This window comes from Rhipicephalus sanguineus, chromosome 10, assembly GCF_013339695.2.
Source record: "Rhipicephalus sanguineus isolate Rsan-2018 chromosome 10, BIME_Rsan_1.4, whole genome shotgun sequence".
NCBI classification, from domain to species: domain Eukaryota; kingdom Metazoa; phylum Arthropoda; class Arachnida; order Ixodida; family Ixodidae; genus Rhipicephalus; species Rhipicephalus sanguineus.
In genome coordinates, this window is record NC_051185.1 from 10,947,755 (window position 1) to 10,970,515 (window position 22,761).

At 46.8% G+C, this 22,761-nt stretch overlaps 1 protein-coding gene across 2 annotated transcripts in view; it reads right to left on the reverse strand.

Annotated features, from left to right (window-relative positions):
• LOC119407024 (uncharacterized) overlaps positions 1 to 22,761 on the reverse strand; it is a 44,954-nt gene that overhangs the window by 18,429 nt on the left and 3,764 nt on the right. The window contains exons 2-4 of one of the 2 annotated variants that reach the window (XM_037673849.2): positions 5,869 to 5,987; positions 3,968 to 4,045; positions 2,269 to 2,363 (exon numbers count right to left, since the gene is read on the reverse strand). In XM_037673849.2, the coding sequence (XP_037529777.1) occupies positions 2,269 to 2,363; positions 3,968 to 4,045; positions 5,869 to 5,987 (292 nt within the window). The remainder of the gene's footprint in view (positions 1 to 2,268; positions 2,364 to 3,967; positions 4,046 to 5,868; positions 5,988 to 22,761) is intronic. The other variant, XM_037673852.2, reaches the window with a different exon arrangement.

Below are 22,761 nucleotides of genomic sequence, written 5' to 3' on the forward strand. Positions count from 1 at the left end.
ATGTAGCTCTCAGAGATACACTTGTGAAGGCCACCTTTCTTCCGTAAAAATCGAAAAAATTCAGTTTTGGTCTACTCGATACGCTTAATTGCCCCAACTGTCGTTACGTATCCTATCACACCCGCATTCATTCGCAAACATTGACCACGAAGCTCGCCCCATCCTAATTAGTTAACGTCGACCGACAAAGGATGTCAGTACTGACACTAGGCATACCAGCAACATATCTCTTTCGCAAACCACTATGCCTTCTGACATGAACTCATATTGCAGTTTTAGTATCGAAGCTTGGGCGCGTTGGTTAGACATCGGAGGGAATACAGCGCAAGATAAGACAGAGACAAGGTGTGCGTCGCCCTTCCTTGTCCCTGCCTTACCTTGCGCTGTATTCCCTCCGATCTCATATTGCAGATCAGCATGAAATATGAGTGGGATACCTCGAAGCTCAAGTACATTGCTTTAGATAATGAGTGCGTCAAGTGAAGGCCTCTAGCACCTAAATTTAAGCGAGCGTCTTTTTTTCATCATCACTGAAATTCTCCCGACGTGGCAGGGAATCGAACCCGCGTCCGCGAGCTTAGCAGCGCAATATTATAGCTGCTAGGTCACGACATTTGATATAATTAAGTTTAAGATATACGATGCATTTGACTTTGAAAGAGCAAAAATTAAAAGCATAGAAATTCTCGCCAAGAGAGTTCTAGTGAAGCAAGAGCTAACAAGAATCAATTAAATCTTAATTTGGATGGTACGGATGAAGTGAAAGTGCTGTACTTTTTTTATTGTATTTTTAAATTTTTTTTAGCTCGTGGATTTTATTGTAGTCAGCGCAGTCATTTGCATGCCTTGATCTGCTGCGGAATGCCAGAGCCCATAGAATTAATCTCTTCTTAAAAGGAGGTTAGCACCAATACGAGCGAAAGCTGCCAGTACGTTTTACGAAACTCCACATTCAGGACACATGTGGTGACAAGGTAAGACAATGCAAATGACTGATACTGCCATTAACGTGCACGCTACACGCACGTGCACTCACCCACGTGCAAAGTGAGGGGCAAACAATGATAAGAGGCGTTGGGATATCTTGTTCGGACAGGTAAGCAAATGTTTAATGCCTGTGGAGAGCCCTGCAGTGTACACGTCGTAAACAAGACTATATCGATTGTTTTCACCGCTGAGGCTCATGCATGACGGAGCAAACTTCCCCACCACGTGTGGGATGGAAAAGTAGACGCGATAAAGTCGCCCGACCGCAAGTGTGTATGCGATAGGCCTGCGGGAAACACGTGTAGAAACAGTGTTTGCTCGCAGCGTACGCTTTCGTCACTAAAGTTCAGCATATAGGACAAGGTGGATCGCTGCGACCTCGAGTTGATAATGAAGCCCACATTCAGGTAAAGAGCTTGACACACAATGCAACAGAACGACAACGAGACAAAGAAAAAATATACGCAATCAGCAATACACATAGCAATGGCACAAACAATCTGGCTTCTATTTTCAAGCCTTGTTGAACTTGGCCAATAGAGTATGCAGAAGGGAGACTGCACGCATGAAGTACGGAGCATGTAGGTTTCTGTACAGTTTGTACATGTGGATACGTGTGTGCAGGGTCAGCCTATGAGTTCCGAGATGGCCACTGATCAAACAGTATGTGAGCCCTCGTGTTTGTTTCTAATTGTGGCTGTGGATAAGACGGAAAAATTATGGAAAGACCGTAGAGCAACGAACGTTTTTACGTCAATCACACATTGTGAAACATCAAAAACGTTCCTCTCCCACATACAAGTCATGGTGAACCACAGCCCAGCTACTATGGCGAGGACGATAAGAAAAAGGACGAACACGGCGCTGAAGAAGGAGGACCAAGCACCTCGTTCTTATCGTCCTCGTCTTCGCAGTTGCGCTGTGGTTCATCACGCATCACCAAGTCGCCCAAGTTCTCACATATTGTTCAATGCCAGGACAATCACAGGCAGAATGCCGTACACGTTCGGTCTTTGTTCAATCCTGAAACGTTCGGTTTCGGCAAACACGTTTGACCGGAAGCTGTCTGTCTCAGTCAACAGCTTTCTTCTGGCCAATCGCGTGAGCTGAAACCGAACATTTCAATACCGGACAAACATCTAACGTGTACAAGATCCCGCCTACGATCATATCACACAGTTTTGCAAAAGCAACTTCCGGTGTAACGCAGGGGTTTCGCTTCAACCAGCTCTGCCACGCATGCGCGTGGACGTTGAGTTGTAGGTATCACGGCAAGCTCACCCGACAGTGGAGCCCGCGTCCAGGCCGATGCCCCTGGAGTTGAGAGATTTGAGCACCAGGTCCGTGTCTTCGCCCGACTCGCAGGGAAACATGACCTGCGCTCAGGCAGAGGGCGTACAGCCGCATTTGTGATTAAAAAGAAACATCTTGTAGTCGCCACGTTTCATGAAGATTTTAGAACAACCAACGTCGTCATGTTAAAAATGATTGGCGTAAGGAAAACGTTTCCACGACCACAACTGAAATCTACTCTTCGATTACGCTCCAGGTGACACTTGCAATATTCCCGGGATTTTAAATGGGATTCTTCATGTTTCGGCAGATTCTTCCGAAAAGTTATCAGCAAGTTTGAAAACAGCGCCTGGTGGGTCTTCTGGACTTACAGTGATTTATCGCAAGACATATCAAACTTGCCTTCAGAGCACCCTCGAGTATGAAGCATGAACCAAAGGGCTTTTTGGATTATTTGGTGCTTAGATTGCTTAGGTATGCTTGACTGCGGCGCAAGATAGAATTCATGGAAAGGGGAATAGAAAAGAGCGCTTCACTGTCCTCGCGTTTCTATCCCCCTTTCAACGAAATTGTTTTGCGCCAGTCAAGCGTATACCTAAGCAATGCGAAGCATGATGTTGAATTTTTATGCTAATTGTGTCGTTAAACGCAGACAATAACATGTCATCATGGTTTTAACAAAGCATGAAATGTGATACTCATCACAGTTTGCTATCAGAATTTTGAAATACCACGCTGCCATCAAAAATCGCACTCTCGCTTAGTGAGCCCAGGACAGAGCTTCGAAACGGGTTGTAATGCTTTCTGCAACTTCGATCGTGCCCAGGAGTCTGTATTCTTTAGCTTTAATAATATCTGGGGTTTAACGTCCGAAAACCACGATATGATTATGAGAGACGCCGTAGTGGAGGGCTCCGGAAATTTCGACTACCTGGGGTTCTTTAACGTGCACCTAAATCTAAGTACACGGGCCTCAAACGTTTCCGCCTCCATCGGAAATGCAGCCGCCGCGGCCGGGATTCGATCCCGTGACCTTCGGGTCAGCAGTCGAACGCCATAACCACTAGACCACCGTGGCGGGGCGTATTCTTTAGCTTTCTCGGGGCACTTCCTTTCAAGTACCGCTGCTAAAACCAATCCTTCCTGGCACTCAGCGATATAGTGATGGGAGCTGAGACATGTGAGCTGAGACTTGCTGTCTGGACAGAAATTGAGTTCTAAGTAAGGCACTGCTGCCGTCACAGTCCTTTTTTTCTAACTTGGCCTTGGTGCCTGTATAAAGTTCAGCATAATGAAATAAGCATTTCGCTGTCATATACAAGTATAGTGAATGCAATGCACAGAAGAATGTGGATGGGTAGAAAAATTCACTAAAGTTGAGCGTTGGGCTAGTGTGTGCTGCACACTTCCGTGTTTCCCAGCGCAAGGAACAAAGGGGGACATAAAATTTGCACATACAGCGTTATCTATCATTTTATGTCGTCCTTGTTTCTGGCGCTGGAAAGCATCGAAGTACGAAAATTCGCAGGCTGTTCCTTGTCAAACGAGATGTTGTCCACGCACAGCTACAGTGAAAACTGCGCATTCTGCTGCGAAGAAAAGCAGGTGTTTCAGTTAATGTAGGTTTGGTTTATTTGCACGAGTATGTGTGGAAGTAAGAGTCAAAAGAGCGTGGGACTTTGCTCACCTGATAGACCTTGTCGGAACTCCTCGAGCACCATACCGCATCTTCGACACCCAACTCTTCCAGACAGTCTTGTAAAGCCTGCGCCATGTTGAACACGTTTTAGTGGAACACATCTTTTTAGAGTACACGCAATACCCCTAGCAACATCAACAGGTGGGAGCATTTCCAAGTCTGTTGTCACTCCTCGTCAGCACACTCCCGATACTGTGTTTCAGCTTGCAAAGCAACGTACTACTTGAAAAATCTCCCCGTTGGGCCTACGTTCAAGCATAACTCTTACTGCATGACATTGTAATACTTTTAAGGAAGCCCTCCGTTTTTAATCTAGACGAGTTTGTTGATTTTATTCTTGATTCCCTTGGACAGTGTGGATCTCGCATCTCGTCGCCGCACTGCTAGCATTTGTCTTTTTCATAAGTTCTATTACAGCTCACTCGGCCAGCCACCATATATCCTCCCCCCGACACGCATCTCCAGTCGCACCGGTCACCCGCAACAAGTTGCGCGCCCGCGTGCGCGCACCGTCACTTTTTCGTCCTCATTCTTCTACCGTGCAGCAACAGACTGGAACGGCCTTTCCAACGACATTACAGCCATCACCTGTCCCTCAACTTTTTTGGCCACCTTAACAGATTACATTGCACTGTATTAAAATATGGCTTTGATTTTTTTTATGTATGTACCCACCCCTTATGTAATACCCCTTCAATGGGGTCTTTAAGGAATAAAAATGAAATGAAATGAAAGAGCCTCACTTTCACCCGCGAAATTCTTTCTCACTGGCTGAAATTTTTAGATTTACGGCTTTTTTTAAAGTTATCACTTTTGTTGGTCTTAGCCCTCGAGTGCAGAAGCCACTACTGCCACATGACTCTGAACATGAACCAACTAGCCCCTTTCGTCGCATTACTTCAAAAAATTGAAACGACGTCTTGATCAACAATGCGCAGCATGGAGCAAGTTGACTCGGAGCCTGAACAGCTGCATAGCTATCTTTATTCGGTTCATATATGTAAGTGTTCGAACACGTCGTGTCTCTTCAGATGAGATACAACGAAAGCCTCGCGTTGTCAACAACATCCTCTGAGGTGGTAAGCATTGCACTACGTTCAAGATGTAGATTTTTAAGACCCGAGCTTGGTCTTAGATCATCGTTCCATCATTTAGCGACGGGCTACATAGAAGACATGGGGGATCTGGCACAGGATTCGCGAACTCTTGCACAACGACGAGGTAGCGGTGTCACACCGCCATATACACGCTGACTGCGCTTCGATGTCAGCAGATGCTGCGTCGGCGGTGCCGCCGTTAAAAGAGCTATAGGCTAAAGACGCGTATGCCGCAGCCTCGGTTTAATCGTTGTATCGTAAAGAGCACGCCACCGCGGCGAGCAAACATGCAGCGAGATCGTAAAAGAGCGGTTTCGACCGGAAGAGCTGTACGTGAAATCGCGGGTGTAGAGCGCATGCTTGCGACGCTCCTAGAGTGCCTTCCGTACCATTTCTATGAGTATTCAGTCGTGCTCTAATATTCTATTGCTCAGATGGTAATGTCATAGCCGCACTGTTTTAAAGCATAGGCAGTAAGTCTTATTGCACTCTTACATAACACCAAAAGATAATATCAACCTTACAAAATCGATAAAAACTGCCATTCAAGCTTTGTGCGGCTTTGGAAAGCCGCAACACCGTGCATTTCTGACATGAAAATCCCGAAAAAGATGACACTGGTTCAGCCCCCCCCCCCCCCCCCCCACACGCGCACCCGTGCTATTTGTGGTTGTGTGTATCACTGTACCTCTGTTCACTGTACCACTGTGCCACTAGTACCACTGTACCACTAGTATCACTGTTCGGTTTTCACTTGTCCTCGGCTCTCAATGTAGTCACGTGGGCACAAACCTGCTTGGCCGACGTTCGTGTCTCCTGAATTCCGTTGACATCCTTGCGCACAGCACCGTTGGCGGTCTGCAGGGTCTGAAGTTGCTGCTGCGGCTGCTGCTTCGGTTTCGCAATCTCTGCTATTATAAGAAGAAGTGGAGGCACAAATAATTATCGCTGGCCCGAAGGGTCTACAGTTGTAGTTCATAACAAGCCACACCTAAAGCCTTAAACAAGCACGGAGACACACACTTCATACAAGAACAAAAACACGCTGCTGATACAACCGCGGTGTCGACACTGTCTATATTGTACGTGATTGATATTAAATCCTGTCTACTGTACATTTGTATATATCTGTCTATATTGGTCTATACCTACCGATCTATCTAAATACCTAGACATTTATTATTATCTTCAAATCCTCGTCCTTACGTGTAGGGTAGCAAACTGTCTGAAACCGAGTTGGCCCCCTGCTATCCGTTCCCCCTCTCGACAAAGACAAATAATTGACTGCAGCGGCATTTGTTCCACTTCACTATGGTGGTGGTGGTGGTCGTGGTTGTGATACTGCAGTAAGCGTGGCTAGCCTGGCCTACATGGCCGGCAATAGTCCCGCCTGGGCATCTCCTGAGTTGTAGGGGTCAGTCACCACGTGTTGAGCAACCCGGTTTCTCGCACGACTTCCCTTACTTAGCCTCATCACATCAAGGTTACACAGTATATCACACACCAGAGACATTCCTTCACGAGTAAAGCGAGCACCAATTGTAAGCCCACAGCTTTTCAGAAGGCACTCAAAAATGTTACTTACGCACCATCATTGTCATCTCCTGTGGCACACACCATGACAATGATATTCTGCATTTATTTTAAAGATCTCAGTGTTATAGGCACTCTAAAAAATGGCGCCCAAGACGAGCTAAACAGAAATTCATCAGATATGTCATTGCGCCTTGAAATTATAGGTTCATTTTCGCAAAGCTGTCGAGGCGTAACGGTTAAGAATGCTTGGATTGAAAGCGCAGGGTCGTCGGTTTAATCTCAGCCAGGTTACTTTTCCACGTCAGGGAAATATCTTTCTCCGTCCCGTTGGCCCATGTCTGAATCATACTGTACCGGACGAATACGACCGGCACAAGCGTTGTTTGCAATAAAAACACTTTGGAAGGTTTGAAAGGAAGGTTAACCTTAGGAGTTGCTATATAACACAGGACACGCGGTAAATGCGCAGAGGACGAGGACAGAGAAGAGGCTTTACACACACGAGCTGCGCACGTCTTCTGCGCATTCACCCTGTGGCGGGAGACGGGAGGGTATACGTTTCGCTGAATGATTGTCAATGGAAGCACGTGGCAGTTTAACAATGGTAGGTTCGAAATTCCTAGAAGAAGGACTTAACTCTCATTGGTTTTCGTTGTGTATGTGCCATACCGAATAGATTCAAGAGCCCCCTTAGAAACGTCAATACCTGCTGGCTGGAGTGTATTGAACTTGTGAATAAGGTATGACTCTGTATACAGAGAGAAAATATACAGAGTCATAACTTGTTCACCCTTAGCTATAGGTTATCACCGGAAGTGAATCAAGAAACCGGAAATGGTAAAAGGAGTGAACCACGTGCGATGATGCTTGTCCAAACAGAGTGAACAAACACACGTGCTGCTCATTTCGAAGAAAAAAAATATAGTCGCGACGGTATATATGAAGAGAATGGTGTAAGGCACGGCAGTTCCGGCACATCGGCAACGATCGCGACTACGTATCGTCCCTCTGCGCATGCGCAAGCACCTGCCGCGGTGGCCCGGGCGACAAGTGAGGCAGCAAACGTGGCCCTAATAGCGGACGTCCGGTGGGGACCCGGGAAACCGCTGCCACGGCCCAGATGAGATCGAAATAAAAGCCGCTTTCCCGTTGCGGCACCCCGATGAGCCTGTAGCCGCGCAACACTAACGGCACGTGACGTGCTGCGCATCGGCATTCGCGTTAAGGTGCGGCCGTGATCACTCGTTGCGGCGCGCTTGCCAACGTTGCGCCTTCGGAGCGTTGCTAAACTCGTTCGTGCATGCCTATTGCAATGCACGATGGAATAAATGCGCATTGTTTCGTCGTGTTCCGACACCCGTCTGAAATGCAGAGCAACATTGATGCGTTAGCGTCCAAGGTCGCGATGGCAGTCTGCTTTACCATTGCACCGTACAGCGGTGTCGCATCGGTGCCAGATTAAAAAAATATATATTTCGGGCAGCTACGAACTGGTGGTGCGAACACGCGTTCCATTCCTCCTTTCCCTCCTCCTCACCCTCACTTCCCTTTTGCACTCCTTACTCTACTATACTATACTATACTATACTATACTATACTATACTATACTATACTATACTATACTATACTATACTATACATGGTTAATGAGAACCAACAGACAAGCAAAGCATAGGGGAGGTTATTTGTAGTAATTATGATTAAACGTAAAGAAGCTAAAGTGGACGAAAAGAGAACTTGCCGCCGGCAGGGACCGAACCTTCAACCTTCGAATAAAGGCCGAGACAGACTGTACGATTTTCCATGCGATGCGACGTCCGACACGGCGGTGGGGCAACCGGAATGGTGACCTTTCATAGCATCGGACAGCAGTCATTCCCTCTCCCCCACCGCCGTGTCGACCGTCGCATCGCATGGAAAATCGTACCGTCTGTCTCGCCCTTAACGCGTCCGATGTTCTATGTGCGATGCGCTACGCGAATGAGCTACGTAGAGTAGACGAAAAGCCAACTTTTCGCACACTTTACTTTCGTCTTTTCGTCCACTTTACTTCCTTCACATTTATATCGTAACTACAACAAATAACCTACCATATACTTTCCTTGGCTCGATTAAAGTCTGTTGGTTCTCATTAAAATTGTGTTTAAACGAGCCCTCAAACTCCACTCCTTTCGTTCATTCATAGCGAGGGCCTCGTTCAGGCCGACTTGGTGCCTTCAGGTAGTATTCGAGGGCTTATTGGTCAGCTGCCAGCTCATTAAAAGATCACGTGCTACGTCACGCCAGCTGGCAAAAAAAAAGTGTTCCACACTCGTTGACATGGTTACGAGCGGCGCTGACTAACACTCCCAGGTCTTCACGTACATAAATACCCGATAAAGTGGACGGGAGGACGACCACCGCCGTAGCTCAACTGGTATAGAGCATGGGGTGCGTTATCCGAAGGTTGAAGGTTCGGTCCCTGCCGGCGACACATTGTCTTTTCTTCCCCTTTTACTTTTGCTATAATTGCTACAATACAGTTAACAGTACAAATAACGTTCCATATACCTTTTTTGGCTTTATAGCCCGTTGGTTTTCATTGAGGTCTTTCGTGTAAGAACATAAGTCGAAGGGTCAAAGCCCGCACAGTGACCGAGCCTGAACTCCCCGCTTCGTTGTATGCGCAAACGAAAACCTTCGAGTACAAAGACCCGTAGACGCTCAATCAACGTTGATTACAACATTTGCTCTTTATTATTACTTGGAACGTAAAGAACGTTTATCGATCAAGCGGCGCCGCGATGCTTTCCCGAAGAGTAATCTCTCGTGACGTCTCTGAGCATTCCACGGTGCTTACAGTCGCGACAATTCTCAAGAGGCGCAGTGCAGTCCCCGAGTTGCGAAACAAGGCGTACGCCGACGGTGACGTACGTTCAGGGGTTGCGCAATCTCTCGTTTCTTTTGTCTATGTGAAGTGTTACACGCATTACACCGTGTCGAACACGATTACAGCGAGCCCCCACGTTTTTTCCAAGGAGCGCGTAACACCAAATGAAGCTGTAACTCCATGGGTTCGAAACAGCGCGTAACGTACGAGGACCCAGAAAGAAACAGACAGGACCAGGCGCTGAACCTGTAACTCTTTCTCAGAATGAACTGTAGTACCGTCCTTTTATACTTAATTTGAAGCATTTTGTAGGATGTCGCACACACCCAGCGCGGCGGCAACTGAAAATGAAGAAATCTATCGTCATCAAACGGGTATGTGTCACTGTGCGCCATATCACAAAACTATCATCATCATAAACGGGTATATGCCATAGAAATTGGGTAAATTCCACTACACACAACTTCCATTAAAAATGAAAAAGGCAACAGTTAGCCCAACAAATGGCTGCGAAGCGACGGCGGCGAGCCGAAGACCCCCGAGTCCGTACAAGGGGAGAATACTATAGGGAACGGGAAAGGCAACGGCGGCTGCGAGAAGACCCCGAAGCGACGGAAGGCCTACGCCAACGACGACGTACCTGTAGATCTATGAGACGTTGGTTTCAGCGCGAGTTTCTGTCTCTGGAGTTTGGACATCCGTGTCGTGTCTGTGGCTGTGGTTAAATCCGAACCTCTCTGCGCTGAGAATCACGTAGGAACAACCTAGCATCACCTAGCTAAGGCCTAGAAACAACCTAGAAGCAGCCAGATGAGTCTTCAGAATAGTCCAGTTGCGCTGTCTCAAGCTTTGCGCGGCTTAGTGCCAGCTTCGCCTGATTTTTTCTGAAGAAACAGAGGCGAAGAGAGGAAGGAAAAAAGGATAGAGGGGAGAGGCAGGGATGTTAACCAGTTTAACATAACCCTGCTACTCTGCACAGGGGAAATAGACGGGGGAGTTTAAATAAGAGTAAAGAAAGAGAGAAAGAGAGGGAGCACACACACAACGCCACAGTGTTGTGCGGTATACGGCATCGCTATCAGTGCACAGCCGCTCGTGCAAGTCTGTTGTCCTTAGGAATTTTAACAATGCCTTCGTTGCTTTAATCATCGATGACTTTTCGGGATGACATTCGAGGACAGTTGGTAGCGACATCGGTCTGCGGTCAAGGCGAGCGAGAGCGATTGAGAGTGATCGTCTATGCACAGCGTAGCGAGGACAGTTGTAGAAGATATGCTGCAGTCTCCTCGATACCACAGAAACATTAGAGACAGAGAGAGGACATTCCCCTGCGAACACAATGATCAGAAACAGTGCACGCCTCGAGCAGGCCTGCAGCCAGCCAGGGGGGGGGGGGGAAGCAGCCCCCCCCCCCGAAATTCTGATGGAGGGGGGTGTTTTACAGAAAAAATGATAAAAATAGGTCTTTTTCAAGGCTTTCACCAAGTCCCCCCCCCCACCCACCCCCCCCCCCCCCCCCCCTCGAAAAAAATTCCTGGCTACGGGCCTGGCCTCGACACAGTGGTAAAATATGAGTCAAGTCAGTGAAAGTTCTAACAAATAAGTAAGTAAAACCTCAATCACAGAGATGGGCTACCGAGATTGGCTCGCTTGACGCAAGGTTGTAAATGCAATGATAAACTGATAAAACTTCCATGTCATGACGTATGTCTTGTGTTGCGCATGTGCAAGAATGGTGTCATGCCTTATAATGTACTTCAATAAATCGGTGTGTGGTTAGCGCTAAGTGTGTGCGCGTATCCTTTCTGACGCCTGTTTTGGCTGGTGGCTTAAACGTTGCCTAGTAAACAGACTTGCCTGGAAGTTATTATATATATATATATATATATATATATATATATATATATGCCACAGTCGGTAAGGTGCATGATCTTTACATGTCCTGCTTCTAAGTACTGTCTTACAATTACGCTATACGCACAGCAGACCAAGTAAGAATTCTTCGCAACAGATGTCATACTTACTGATACTCAAGTACCACCCTAAAAAATATCATTTGATACAGCCGTTCACCCGAGAGCCCTCCTTAAGATAAAGCTATCTCTCGAAGTCCACCTAAACAAATTCTCTCTGTGTCAGTGCGCGACTCGAGTGCGCTGACGCTACCGGGAGTCAGAGTCCGCAGGAAACCTTACAACAGATCACGCCCCCATCCGGCCTGCTCGCGTTTTATAAGAAATATGTCACTGGACTCAGGTTCGCATCAGCAACGGACACACTGAACCCGGCAACTTATCAGCGACCTCGGCTGTACACATCGCAAAGGCGTACTCGAAGTAGTGCCCTGACAAGCGTCCTTGTGGAGACGCGCAACGATCATGCTTTATGACAAAGAAAAGCCCATCACCGTCATACGCAATCAAACTTAGAGTGGGCAATGGGACAGGAAGAGGCGGTATGCCGGGCTTATATACGGACGGCAGAAATATTTCGAAATACGCCAGAATAACTTTTCGCAAGTCAGATGATGCAGCTTATCTGTACGAAGATGTCATTGATACAAATGATGTTTCAGCCTGTGTTGTAACCTACGTATACTATTGTAGCATGCACAAGCGAAGTGCGAGTGAATGCTACTTTGCAAACTATGTTGTCGCGGACAGATATAGAGTGAATTTTATGTTTTTAACTGAGCGTTTGTGAGTTTTGGTCCTCCTTATCTTATTTTTGTGTTACAACAAGTGAATATTCACTGTAAACTGCGCCTCTTTCTACGCGTGTCTTCTTTATCTGTTTCTTGCGCTGCTCCTCGAAAGAAAGTGTGAACCAACTGGCCCAAACACATATTCGATCGACCAACTGATCTGAATTCCGACGAACAGCCAGTTTGAGTGAACGCTTAAAGTGCCCCTAAATAAGTTATGAATTGCACGAAGTTAGTTCGGATGTCTCCGTATTTTACTTCGCGAAAGAAGTTTATTGCTACACAGCAGTGAAAGAAACCAGAAGTTTCTTCAATATCGTGCTCAATATCGCATTCCCAGTTCGTCAGCGTGACGTCGCAAAATTCCGAGATTTTAGCGCGTTTCGGCTTTTATCGCGGAGAAGCAGCCCGCATGTGTTCCTATATGCTAACTGACATATTGTAGCTCTGAAGCACTTTCGCACAAGAAGAAACGCAAGACGGGACAGGCGCCGGACAGCGCTTTGTCTAGCACCAACTTGTCCAGCACCAACTTGTCCACCGCAGGTTGTTGTGCAGTATTTGTTCCTATATGTCGATGAAAAATTCGCAAACAGGGGATGCGCTGGAGCCGACGTTTCGACAAGTCTGCTGGACGAGACGTCAGTTCCAGCACACCCCCTGTTTACGAATTTTATTGCCATAGCAATTATATGGACAGTCTCGGCTGGTTTTTGCCGTCGCCGCCGTCATGCACCGTATATGTATAAGTATGTGTATATATATAAAAGTCCCAAAGGAAAATAATTCAGAAAGATGCTTCCGAAGCGCGGAATCGAACCAGCGACCTCTCGCTCCGCAGCGCGTGGCGCTAACCACTACGCCACAAAACACAGATCCTTCAGGTATCTAACAGCGAGCGTTATATACACACCCTTTACCGCTGGCAGGACTCAGAGACGGCAGGCGCTTATAGGCGTTTCTTCATTACCAGCGAGATGGCGCGAGAAGCGCAACGGGCGCATTTAAAAGTCCGCGGCCAGCTCGCTCACTTCTAATATTTGCGCAGGGAGAACCTTGCCCTTTCGCTGTCTGCTCGCGCGGTAGGATGTTTTTCCTCAAAAGCTTCCATCTTCCCCTGACTCCTGCCTTTTTTTTTTGGGGGGGGGGGGGGATTTCTTATATGTCGAGCGCTTAGCAATTTTACAAGGCAGTGAGATTCTTGTCGATCGATAACAGTTCACTTGACTCCAGCAGACTGCGTCGAAACCTTTGACGTCACAACCAGCTGAGGCAATAACACGCACAATAACGCACAACGATTGCAAGAAGTAGAGAAATGTAAAATGAGAACGGAAGGTTCAAGGTAGCGTCGTCACCAGAAACTTCCGTCTTCGCGGCACTCCAACACTCCAGTCGCGATAACTCGAAGCACAAGTATGACGAAACTGAAGAGGATGGCGCGTCAGATGGACAAGATGCCAGCTACTAATGGAAGCTATATATAACGACGGACAACGCCAAAAGAACCTTCGTAAGTATCAAGAGCAGCAGACCACTTCTCTCTTTTCTGCACCATCCTAGGCACGCGCCCAATGAAATAGTCACAACGGCATGCAGGTGCCACAGCTTCGGTTGTAAGTCATTCGAATGGAAAAAACAGTGTCTAGCCCGTGCCACGCGAAGCCACAAATAATGTATCAACAGTAAACACGACATAGTCAAAGCCGATCTGTTGCGATATCTCGTGTTTTCCTGTAGATGGCGGAATAATCTGATAAGACCGATAACAATCGCAGCTATCAGACCTGCACACACTTTGCACACCATGTTGCAGGTGCGACATGGACGTTTGCACTTTATCCAAACAGCCTGTGTCGGCAAGAACCGATGCGAAGTACGAAGCACGGCTGTTAGAAAAAAAAAAACACCTGCCGTTACCAGGGACATCCTATCGTATGTACACAACAGCTCGGTACACGGCTTTAATGCGGCTATAAGAGCGTGCACTATCTTGTATCCCGAAGGAGTGGCTACGAAACCGCATATGCTGAACAGATAAGAACGCGGAGAACTCACATAGCCACTTAGGTGACGTTGTGTACGGTATACACGTTGAAGTTATGTGCGTCGCTACAAACGCAGTCGCTTGTGAGCGAACGATTGGACGGTGGTCTAATCACTAAAATTCGCAAAGCAACGCCTGGATGCCTTTTGTGGTGAAGCTGGTGAAGCTGGTGGTTTGGAACACTTAGCGTGGTTGAACCAGCATTTCTAGGGGAAGAAATAGAAATAAAAAGCGTTACTTCATGGTCCTGCAAGAGATTTCCGCGCGCGAACTTTCTAGATGAAGTGTTCCCGGAAGGATCTGGAGTAGTGTAAGAGTTGTACGCCTGTAGAATTCCTACTTCGGAACATCAAGTTAATAAACTTTTGGTGCAACGAGTAGGGCTAGCTTGGCATACTTAACCGTGTGCTAAGAGCTAAAGACTACCAGGCGAAACAACGGTCGGTCAAGTATGCCAAGCTAATTCCACCACCACCGATGCCGCCACCGCCATGGCGGTGGCGGCATCGTACACGGGCCTCTAGCCTTCCGCGTCGGTCGAAATGCGACCGTCGCGGCTGGGATCGAACCCGCGACTTTCGGGTCAGCAGCCGAACACTTTACCCACCGTACCACCGAGACGGACAACCACTAAGCAAACAATTGATAAACGTAGAGGAACCGTTGTGTGGATAATACCGTCGTGTTTATGGCCTCAGCTATGTCCACAGCATCACTTCTCGCTCAGACCTGCCCGATGCCGGAGCAATGACCCAATACAATCGCAGTACCTCTGCCGGCCCTTCAAGAGATCTGACAAGGGGACAATTGTGTCGGTTAACGCTTCATCCTGACCCCGAAGAGGCGGTCGAATAGCGTCAAGGTTTTGTTTAACGGGCCAATGAGACGTTGTTCAGAGCGAGCCTGTTCGACTTAAGTATATTCCGTACGACCACGTGTTGTGTATGCATACGTACCGTCACTAAAGTACGCCTCAAGGAAACGGTACAGCGGAACAACCAACACATGCCCTCGTTAGTAGGAACACTCTACACTCATTTGCCCAGGGCACCCTTCACCTAATTGTAATGGCCTCGAGACTCGCGTCAGACGGAAGCAAAGCGATGTAGAATCGGGGCGAAGATAACCAAACGACGCAGACACTCACGCACTCGCACACACGGACAACAGATTATCACCTGCGCCTTCGCTTCCACAAAAGATCATGCTCGAGCACCTCCAGCGTTCAAGAGCGTCAGATTCGATATCTGACCCAGAAAATAGGCTGCACACCAGACGCGCCGAACTCTTTTCGCGACGTATATACACATGCATTCATGTCCGGGAGCCATTTTTTTTTCACCTTGCCTTTTCCTAGGCCACACATCAAGGAATCGTTTTCATTGTCCCCTCTTCAAAAACACAGACTAATAGCGCTGTTATCTTATTTTTCACACGCTTTATCTTAGTACATCCCTGTTCCGCGAATCTCGCATCGTTACTGCTCATTTTCCAATGTCGTGATCACCCATTTAAAGAACAACCCCGGTCTGCGCGCACAAATTTGTATCGTCATTCACCCCTACCTTTCGCAATATACCTTTGGAATAAACTACCGAGAGACATTGCATCCGTAACTAATCATGATAATTTCGTTAACGAATTGACTATTTTTCTAAATTTGTAATTCTGTGTCCCGTACTTACTTGCGCATGTACTTTCTTGTTTCTTTTTTCTACTGTATATAACTATATCACTGTATGCTATTATTGTTCTTATTTTTTATGCACGTTACTATTGTTACCGACTCCATCCCTATGCAAAGCCCGATTGGGCTTTTAGGGTATATGAATAAATAAAATAAATTTCTCTTGAGCCTCTGGATCATACGCGAGAACATATCAGATTCCTGCTCGTGATTTCGCGAATGGCGACGCGATGTCCGATCTGTGTACGAGGACACTGCGCTAAGTCCGAATCTAAGGAGTATAGGAAAAAGCTGAGAATGTGATAACGGCGCGACCTCAGATACAGGAGAGAAAGAACACGTCAGGTTCTCAAAACACTGACGTCACGCGTTTGTGCCGAGAATCCAGGGCGATCAAAGGGGCACGTCGTCAATCGAGCCGCATCGCTTATCGCGTTTTTGTCACTGCTTTGCTTGCAACGGAAACTTTTGGCTCCGATCGAGTCGTCGCGGTTCAGAGTGAAACCTTGCCCCTCATAGGAGCTAACATACGGCAATGATAAAAGGCCGAATATTCTGAAGATATCTGCTAAGCGGACATGCATTAATTGGTAGCCTGTGTCGGGTTAGTGAAAGAATTATACACCGAATCAGTTTGGAATAGTAAAGGTTCGTTAAGATGTTTCAGTATTTTATTTAGTGAGAAAGTTTATTGCTACTAAGCAGTGAAAGAAACCAGAACTTTATTAACTCACTGGCACATATTTCAAACGGTAATTTCAATATGTGCCAGTGAGTACTGAACTGTTAGTTATCTAAAATTAATTATTATTATCATTTATAAGTACAAGTTTGAACGTTCGCTACTGTTGAACATAATATACTGTTATACTGTTGAGGATAACTTAAAAATAACGTCGGTATTCATCCGAAGTATAGGTTACAAATGGAAGTACTCGAGGCCGTGTGTTCGATTCCCGAGCACGGCGTCCGCATTAGACGGGGCCAAATACCAGAACACCCGTGTGCTTTTATAAGGGGGGACGTAAAGAATCCCAGCTTGTCAAAATTATTCTGGAGTTCCCAACTAATGTGTTCCTCGTTATCATATCGTGGTATTTGCCCGTAAAACCCCAGATTTAATTAACTGGAAGCATCCGTTGCTCAAAGATCTAGCATTCGTAAAAAAAGACGCTGTGCTACCCCACGTGTTCTCGGAAATGAGTCGTGAGTAATCCGTGACTCGCACGCACGCGGAAGCATCGGAAGAGATTGCGAAAACGAACGCCACGGTTCGCGCGCTTGCCAGGGTCATCGGAGCCCCGAATAATGACCCTCAAAAGATTTTCATCCGTGTACTGCCACCTTGGGCTGGGTACATCACTCAATGCTGTCGCGAGCTACGTCAGCACGATTTTTCGCCTCACTGTCGCAACGGTCCCTCGGAGCCCGTGAACTTGGAATCCGCCCTCCGTATACCGCAGAAACGGGCTGCTTTGCATGGTAAAAAGATTCAAGAGCCATGAGAAGCACGCCATGCCGCTTGCAGATTTCGACGGCTCAAGGACGGCCGCCACAGCGCCTCGAAATCGGCTGCTCGCGCATACAGTACACGGCACGCATGGCCGACGACAGTTGCATCAAAGAGCCGCACCAGCGGAAAAGTGCTTCCGAAAGAACGGTCATTGCATTCACGACACGATCACAGTACGACGAACAATCAGTGCGAATGGACACTAAAGTGATACCAACGAATAACTCTGGTTTCATAAACTGTACTCTCATAACTCTAATGTCGTTAATTTCACCATAATATGTTTATTGATACAGGAGAAAATCAAGGTCAACGTTTCATTTTTAAGTTGCGCGCCGAAATCTCCGCGCGTGACGTCACGGATATTGGCGACGTTCGCTCGACGAAACTTACTGAAATTTGTATGAAGTCTATGACCCCCTTCAGAGAATAAAGTAGGACCTATTAGACGCCGTAATGTAATGGTGCTCGACTACTGACCCGAAGGTCGCGGGATCGAATCATGGCCGCGGCAGTCGCATTTCGATAGGGGGCGAAATGCTAGAGGCCCGTCTACATAGATTTAGGTGCACGTTAAAGAACACCAGGTAGTCGAAATTTCCGGAGCCCTCCCTAATCATATCGTAGTTTTGGGATGTAAGACCCAAACAAATATATTACTTAGATTCAGTCATGCCACCCCATTTTCACTGCTATATTAATACCTGTCCTGCGGTGTTGCGCTGACGCACGCGTTAAGTCCGATCTCATATAGTTTTACACGCCGCGTCATATAACGCCCTCAGTGTGAATCCCAGCCAGCTGTGAAATGCTATTGGCCAATTCGCGCGGTCACTTGCAACCAATCAGCAACAACGCCGCGCGAGCAGTGGGTCTTACCATGCCGATAAAGCGTACCACGTGCGTCAACTTAATGCTCCCTTGATCACCCTCAGGTATGCGAGAGATGACGCGGCATCGCTTTCCAAAGCGGTGAAAGTGACGCTTACGAGCGGTGTTTGGGCGAGCAAAGAATATATTCGCCTCGGGCGAAAGGACGTGCTATGTCGCTCTGCTCAAAGTAAAACTGAAGAACAGGCTAGATATGTTACGCGTGTGTACTGTGTAAGAGCCAGAAATACGGTACGGAGTTCCTAGACATGTTTTTCAAGTTGCAGCGTTGTACTTCCGCGAACTGTGACCTCCCAGCGACATGCGCCTTTCGTGGTGCGTGAGCCTTCGTTGTGAACAAGGCTCCCGTCAGGGAAGCCGAAACGTCTTTCTTATTCTTTCGTGGTCGGTGTTCCACGTACTTTTTAAGATGCTTCGTACAAGCAGTTTGGTATGCAACTTGTAGCTTCCTCCCAAGGGAGATCCGACATCCAACACGTGTAGCAGACGGTGACATAACCCTGTAGGAAATGTGGTACCACGAAATAATGAAGCACAGAAAGCCATCGCGACATGCGATAGTCAAAGTGGCCTGCTTCGAGTAGTGTAGGAAAGGTCAGCCAGCTCACGCGAAAGGACCGATTTGAACACGTGCCGAAATGAAGTTACAGAGAGTGACATGGAATCGCGCTGTTCATCCACTAATCTTTTTTAGGCAGACCTTTTTCCTACATTATCAACAGTGGCCGAGACCGATTACTTTCCTCGAAATTCATTCATTCATTCATTCATTCATTCATTCATTCATTCAAGCGCTGGGAAGAGGTAACAGTCTAGATTAAGGAACAAAGAAAGCAGCTCGCACTCTCTTTGATATCGCTCCATGCAAACGACAGTGCCGTATTAAGACGGGGTCCGGGGTTTACTGCGTCTTTGGAGCAGTTTGAGAAATGTTTTGGAAATGAGCGCGCCTATCTTCGCATAAATCCGAGAGACATACAAGTCTTGCCAATAGCATGATCAATGCTACAGATGGAATTATTGACGTTTTACGATCTTCCATCGAAGCTCGAAAACAAAGCAAGATAAACGACATAATCCTCTATGCCTGTCATTTCTCTCGTGTATTTTATTGAAATAAAAATAAATGAAGTAGTTGCCGTCGCCATTTTTTGGCGACAGCTATCCCTTTCCACTTGATTGTTAGGATAAAAAAAATAAAAATTCGCTTTCCGAAGGTAGTGTCTACACGTCTATATACCAGACATGCACCGAAATATTACTGTGAAGCAGCCCATAAAAATCACCCCGAAAAGGAAAAATCACCCCGAAAAGCCAACATCGAAATGTGGCCATCATAGCTATCCTATCAAGCACGTGACGACCTTATCAGAAGCAGAGCGTATATCTCTGAACGCAACTGAATCCCCCACAGTGCTATAATTTAGCGCACCGGGCAGTCTGAACTACACGTGCGGCTATAAAATGCAAGCACTCACCCGAGATATCTGTCGTAAATGGCCCGCTGCCTCGGATTATACAGACACCGCGAACCTATCTTATGGCTTACAATACTGACTCTGTTCCAGCTTGATGTCATTTACCGTAAGGTACGGCCAAGTCACGGCGGTAAATAGAGCATACATCTTGCTTTTATCTTACGAATGCCCACTTCAGATACACTCGGCTCGAGCTGTACCGCCTGGACCACTAACATTAAAGATGCGATGCAGCAGCTTACAGAGTCGACAGACAAAACGTGCATGCCATTGCTACTACGATAAGCAAAACAGTTTTTACGGGCGATGCAAAAGCACTGTATCTTCAACATAGAAGATTCTGGGGTTTCCCGTGCCAAAATCGCGATATCGAGGGACACGCCGTAGTGGGGGTCACCGGATTAGTTTTGACCACATCGGGTTCCTTATATACATATAGTACAGACGGAATCACAAATTGAGCGGTGAAGCGCGTGGCTGTGGACGCTGTTGTTGTCCGCAGCTGCTACATCACGTTAGCTACAAGCTTCCGTTCGCGCTTGAATTATAGTACAAGGACCTCGCATGCAGTCTGACTATGTTAGGTATATCACTACGGCGTCGGTCTTTGCGTATTTCTGCAGAAAACGGCAGCTGAAGCGGCCGGCTGGGCGCTCTGTGATTCCGTCTGTACACACTTATTTAGTACACTAGCATTTTTTTAATTCTCTCCACAAAATGCGGCCTACAAGGCGGGGAATCGAACCCGCGCCCTTTGGCTCAGCAGCGCAAAGCCAAGATGAACAAAGCGCTAAAAAAAATTCGGCAGATCCCACGTACCGTGCGAGTCGATGTTATGCGAAGCATGCGGCGGGTTGGTGACTGTGGCGTAACTTTTTTTACTGAGCGACACGTTACAAAATGACGCTAAAAATTTGCATAAATTTTATACGCACACATATATATGTTGAAGCTTCCGCATATGTGTTCTATAACCAATTGTTTACAGGTGGGCAACGCTGCCAACGGCAACGTGGGCATTACCAACACCCGAAGCCTTAAGCTGATATGTAGTGCTTATACTTGGCCCTTGTGATGGAGAACGCACACACGTTTCACGAACCCGTGTGCTTGTGTGGAATAAGTTGTTGACAGTTCTTGAACAAGGCCATCATCACCGTGATCAGTGAGCACCAGCAGCTGGTCATGACTTGTTACAGGATCCGGTCGTGATCGTGGTGACGAGGGGTCCATGTGTAGGGAAGTATGTGGTATAGTAGAGCTGTCGGAATTCGTGGATGCCTCGGTCATTTCGTCGACAAATTGTCTGTGGACAGAGCCGGCGACATGTCGGAACCTGAAGCCACCCTTCGCGTTGGTGAGGTATAGGCCTTCGAGGCTGGTAGGCCTGGATAGTGCTACGTAGACCAACATCAGTGGATGGTGTTTGTGGTATTCGTAGACTACCTGGACGTATGTGGCCTACGTAGCCTAGTCTACAAAGCGGCTGTCAATCAATCTGGCATTATCCTCGGTCAGCATGAGGCCATCGCCCAGCCTCGTAAGAAAGGAAGAGGACACTGCGTCGTTCTGGTGGACGAAGTGCACTTTACGGTGCGGTGATGTCGATATCATATGAACTTTCGTTAATGTATTCCTCCGGGGTCGAGCAATATAGCTTGCTGAATCATAGGAATACAAACGTAATGTTTAATAGACTGCTATAAAAGCGGAGCCAACACTGAAACTACAGACGTCAATCTTATATGACGCCTGTATCGTAGGAGTATCATGTAGTGTGTACTTTATTGTAAAATTAGATAGCCAGCACCACAACCACAATTGACGTTGCACCGTTATTACGCCTGCGTAGGCTGTTTTTCGAAACCAGCTTATAGACCTGGCGTGGCTCAGTGGTAGAATACCTGATTGCCACGCAGGATGCTTGAGTTCGATTCCTGCTGGGATCCTAATTTTCATTCTTTCCATTCGTTGAGTCAACGCTGCCGATCTTGGTTTTTCTTAACGCTCTAGCATTTAAGTTACCAATGTCTGTTCTCGCCGTTCCTGGTCACGCGGCCCGTGGTAAACGGGTATGTGCCACACGTGTTTAGTGGAAAGGGTTTGACGACGTACGCGACAGGATTTTATTGTTATTCATGTCATGACCCGGCAATAATATTCGTCAAATCCTCTTACCCTCCCATGCAAATTTTGGTCTACACCAAGCTAAGGAGGCGACCATGAGAGCACCCAGACGTAGGCGGCTAGATAGATAGATAGATAGATAGATAGATAGATAGATAGATAGATAGATAGATAGATAGATAGATAGATAGATAGATAGATAGATAGATAGATAGATAGATAGATAGATAGATAGATAGATAGATAGATAGATAGATAGATAGATAGATAGATAGATAGATAGATAGATAGATAGATAGATAGATAGATAGATAGATAGATAGATAGATAGATAGATAGATAGATAGATAGATAGATAGATAGATAGATAGATAGATACGCTCAAAGTGCCAGAGGTTCGCTAAGAAATGCTTCGCATTTAAAAACGGCGACACATCGAGAGGGAGGTGACAACATGAGGTCTTAAATTACAACCGAACGCTTATTGAAAACCAAACAAAAATAAATGTAGGAAAGTTGGTGACCACATGTAAGAAGCCAGCAGGCGCAATGACGTAGTTATCTAAGGTGGCCCCCTGTATAATCTAATTCAGCTTTTTCCAGTGTCGATAAACGTTCATTTGTAAGTAAGCGCTCGTGTGGTCGCCTTCCACTCTGTGTACTCGATTTTTTTGCGATTTTTTTTTTGCGCACTACGTTAATTATGACGTACCAACTCGCCCAACGATCCATTCTGCAAAGCCATCGTCGCTAAGTACAGGTACGATAGCTTCAAGATGAACGGCGAGGAAAAATTAGGAGGACGCTTGAGCTTCGCCTTTAAGAGTAGAACGC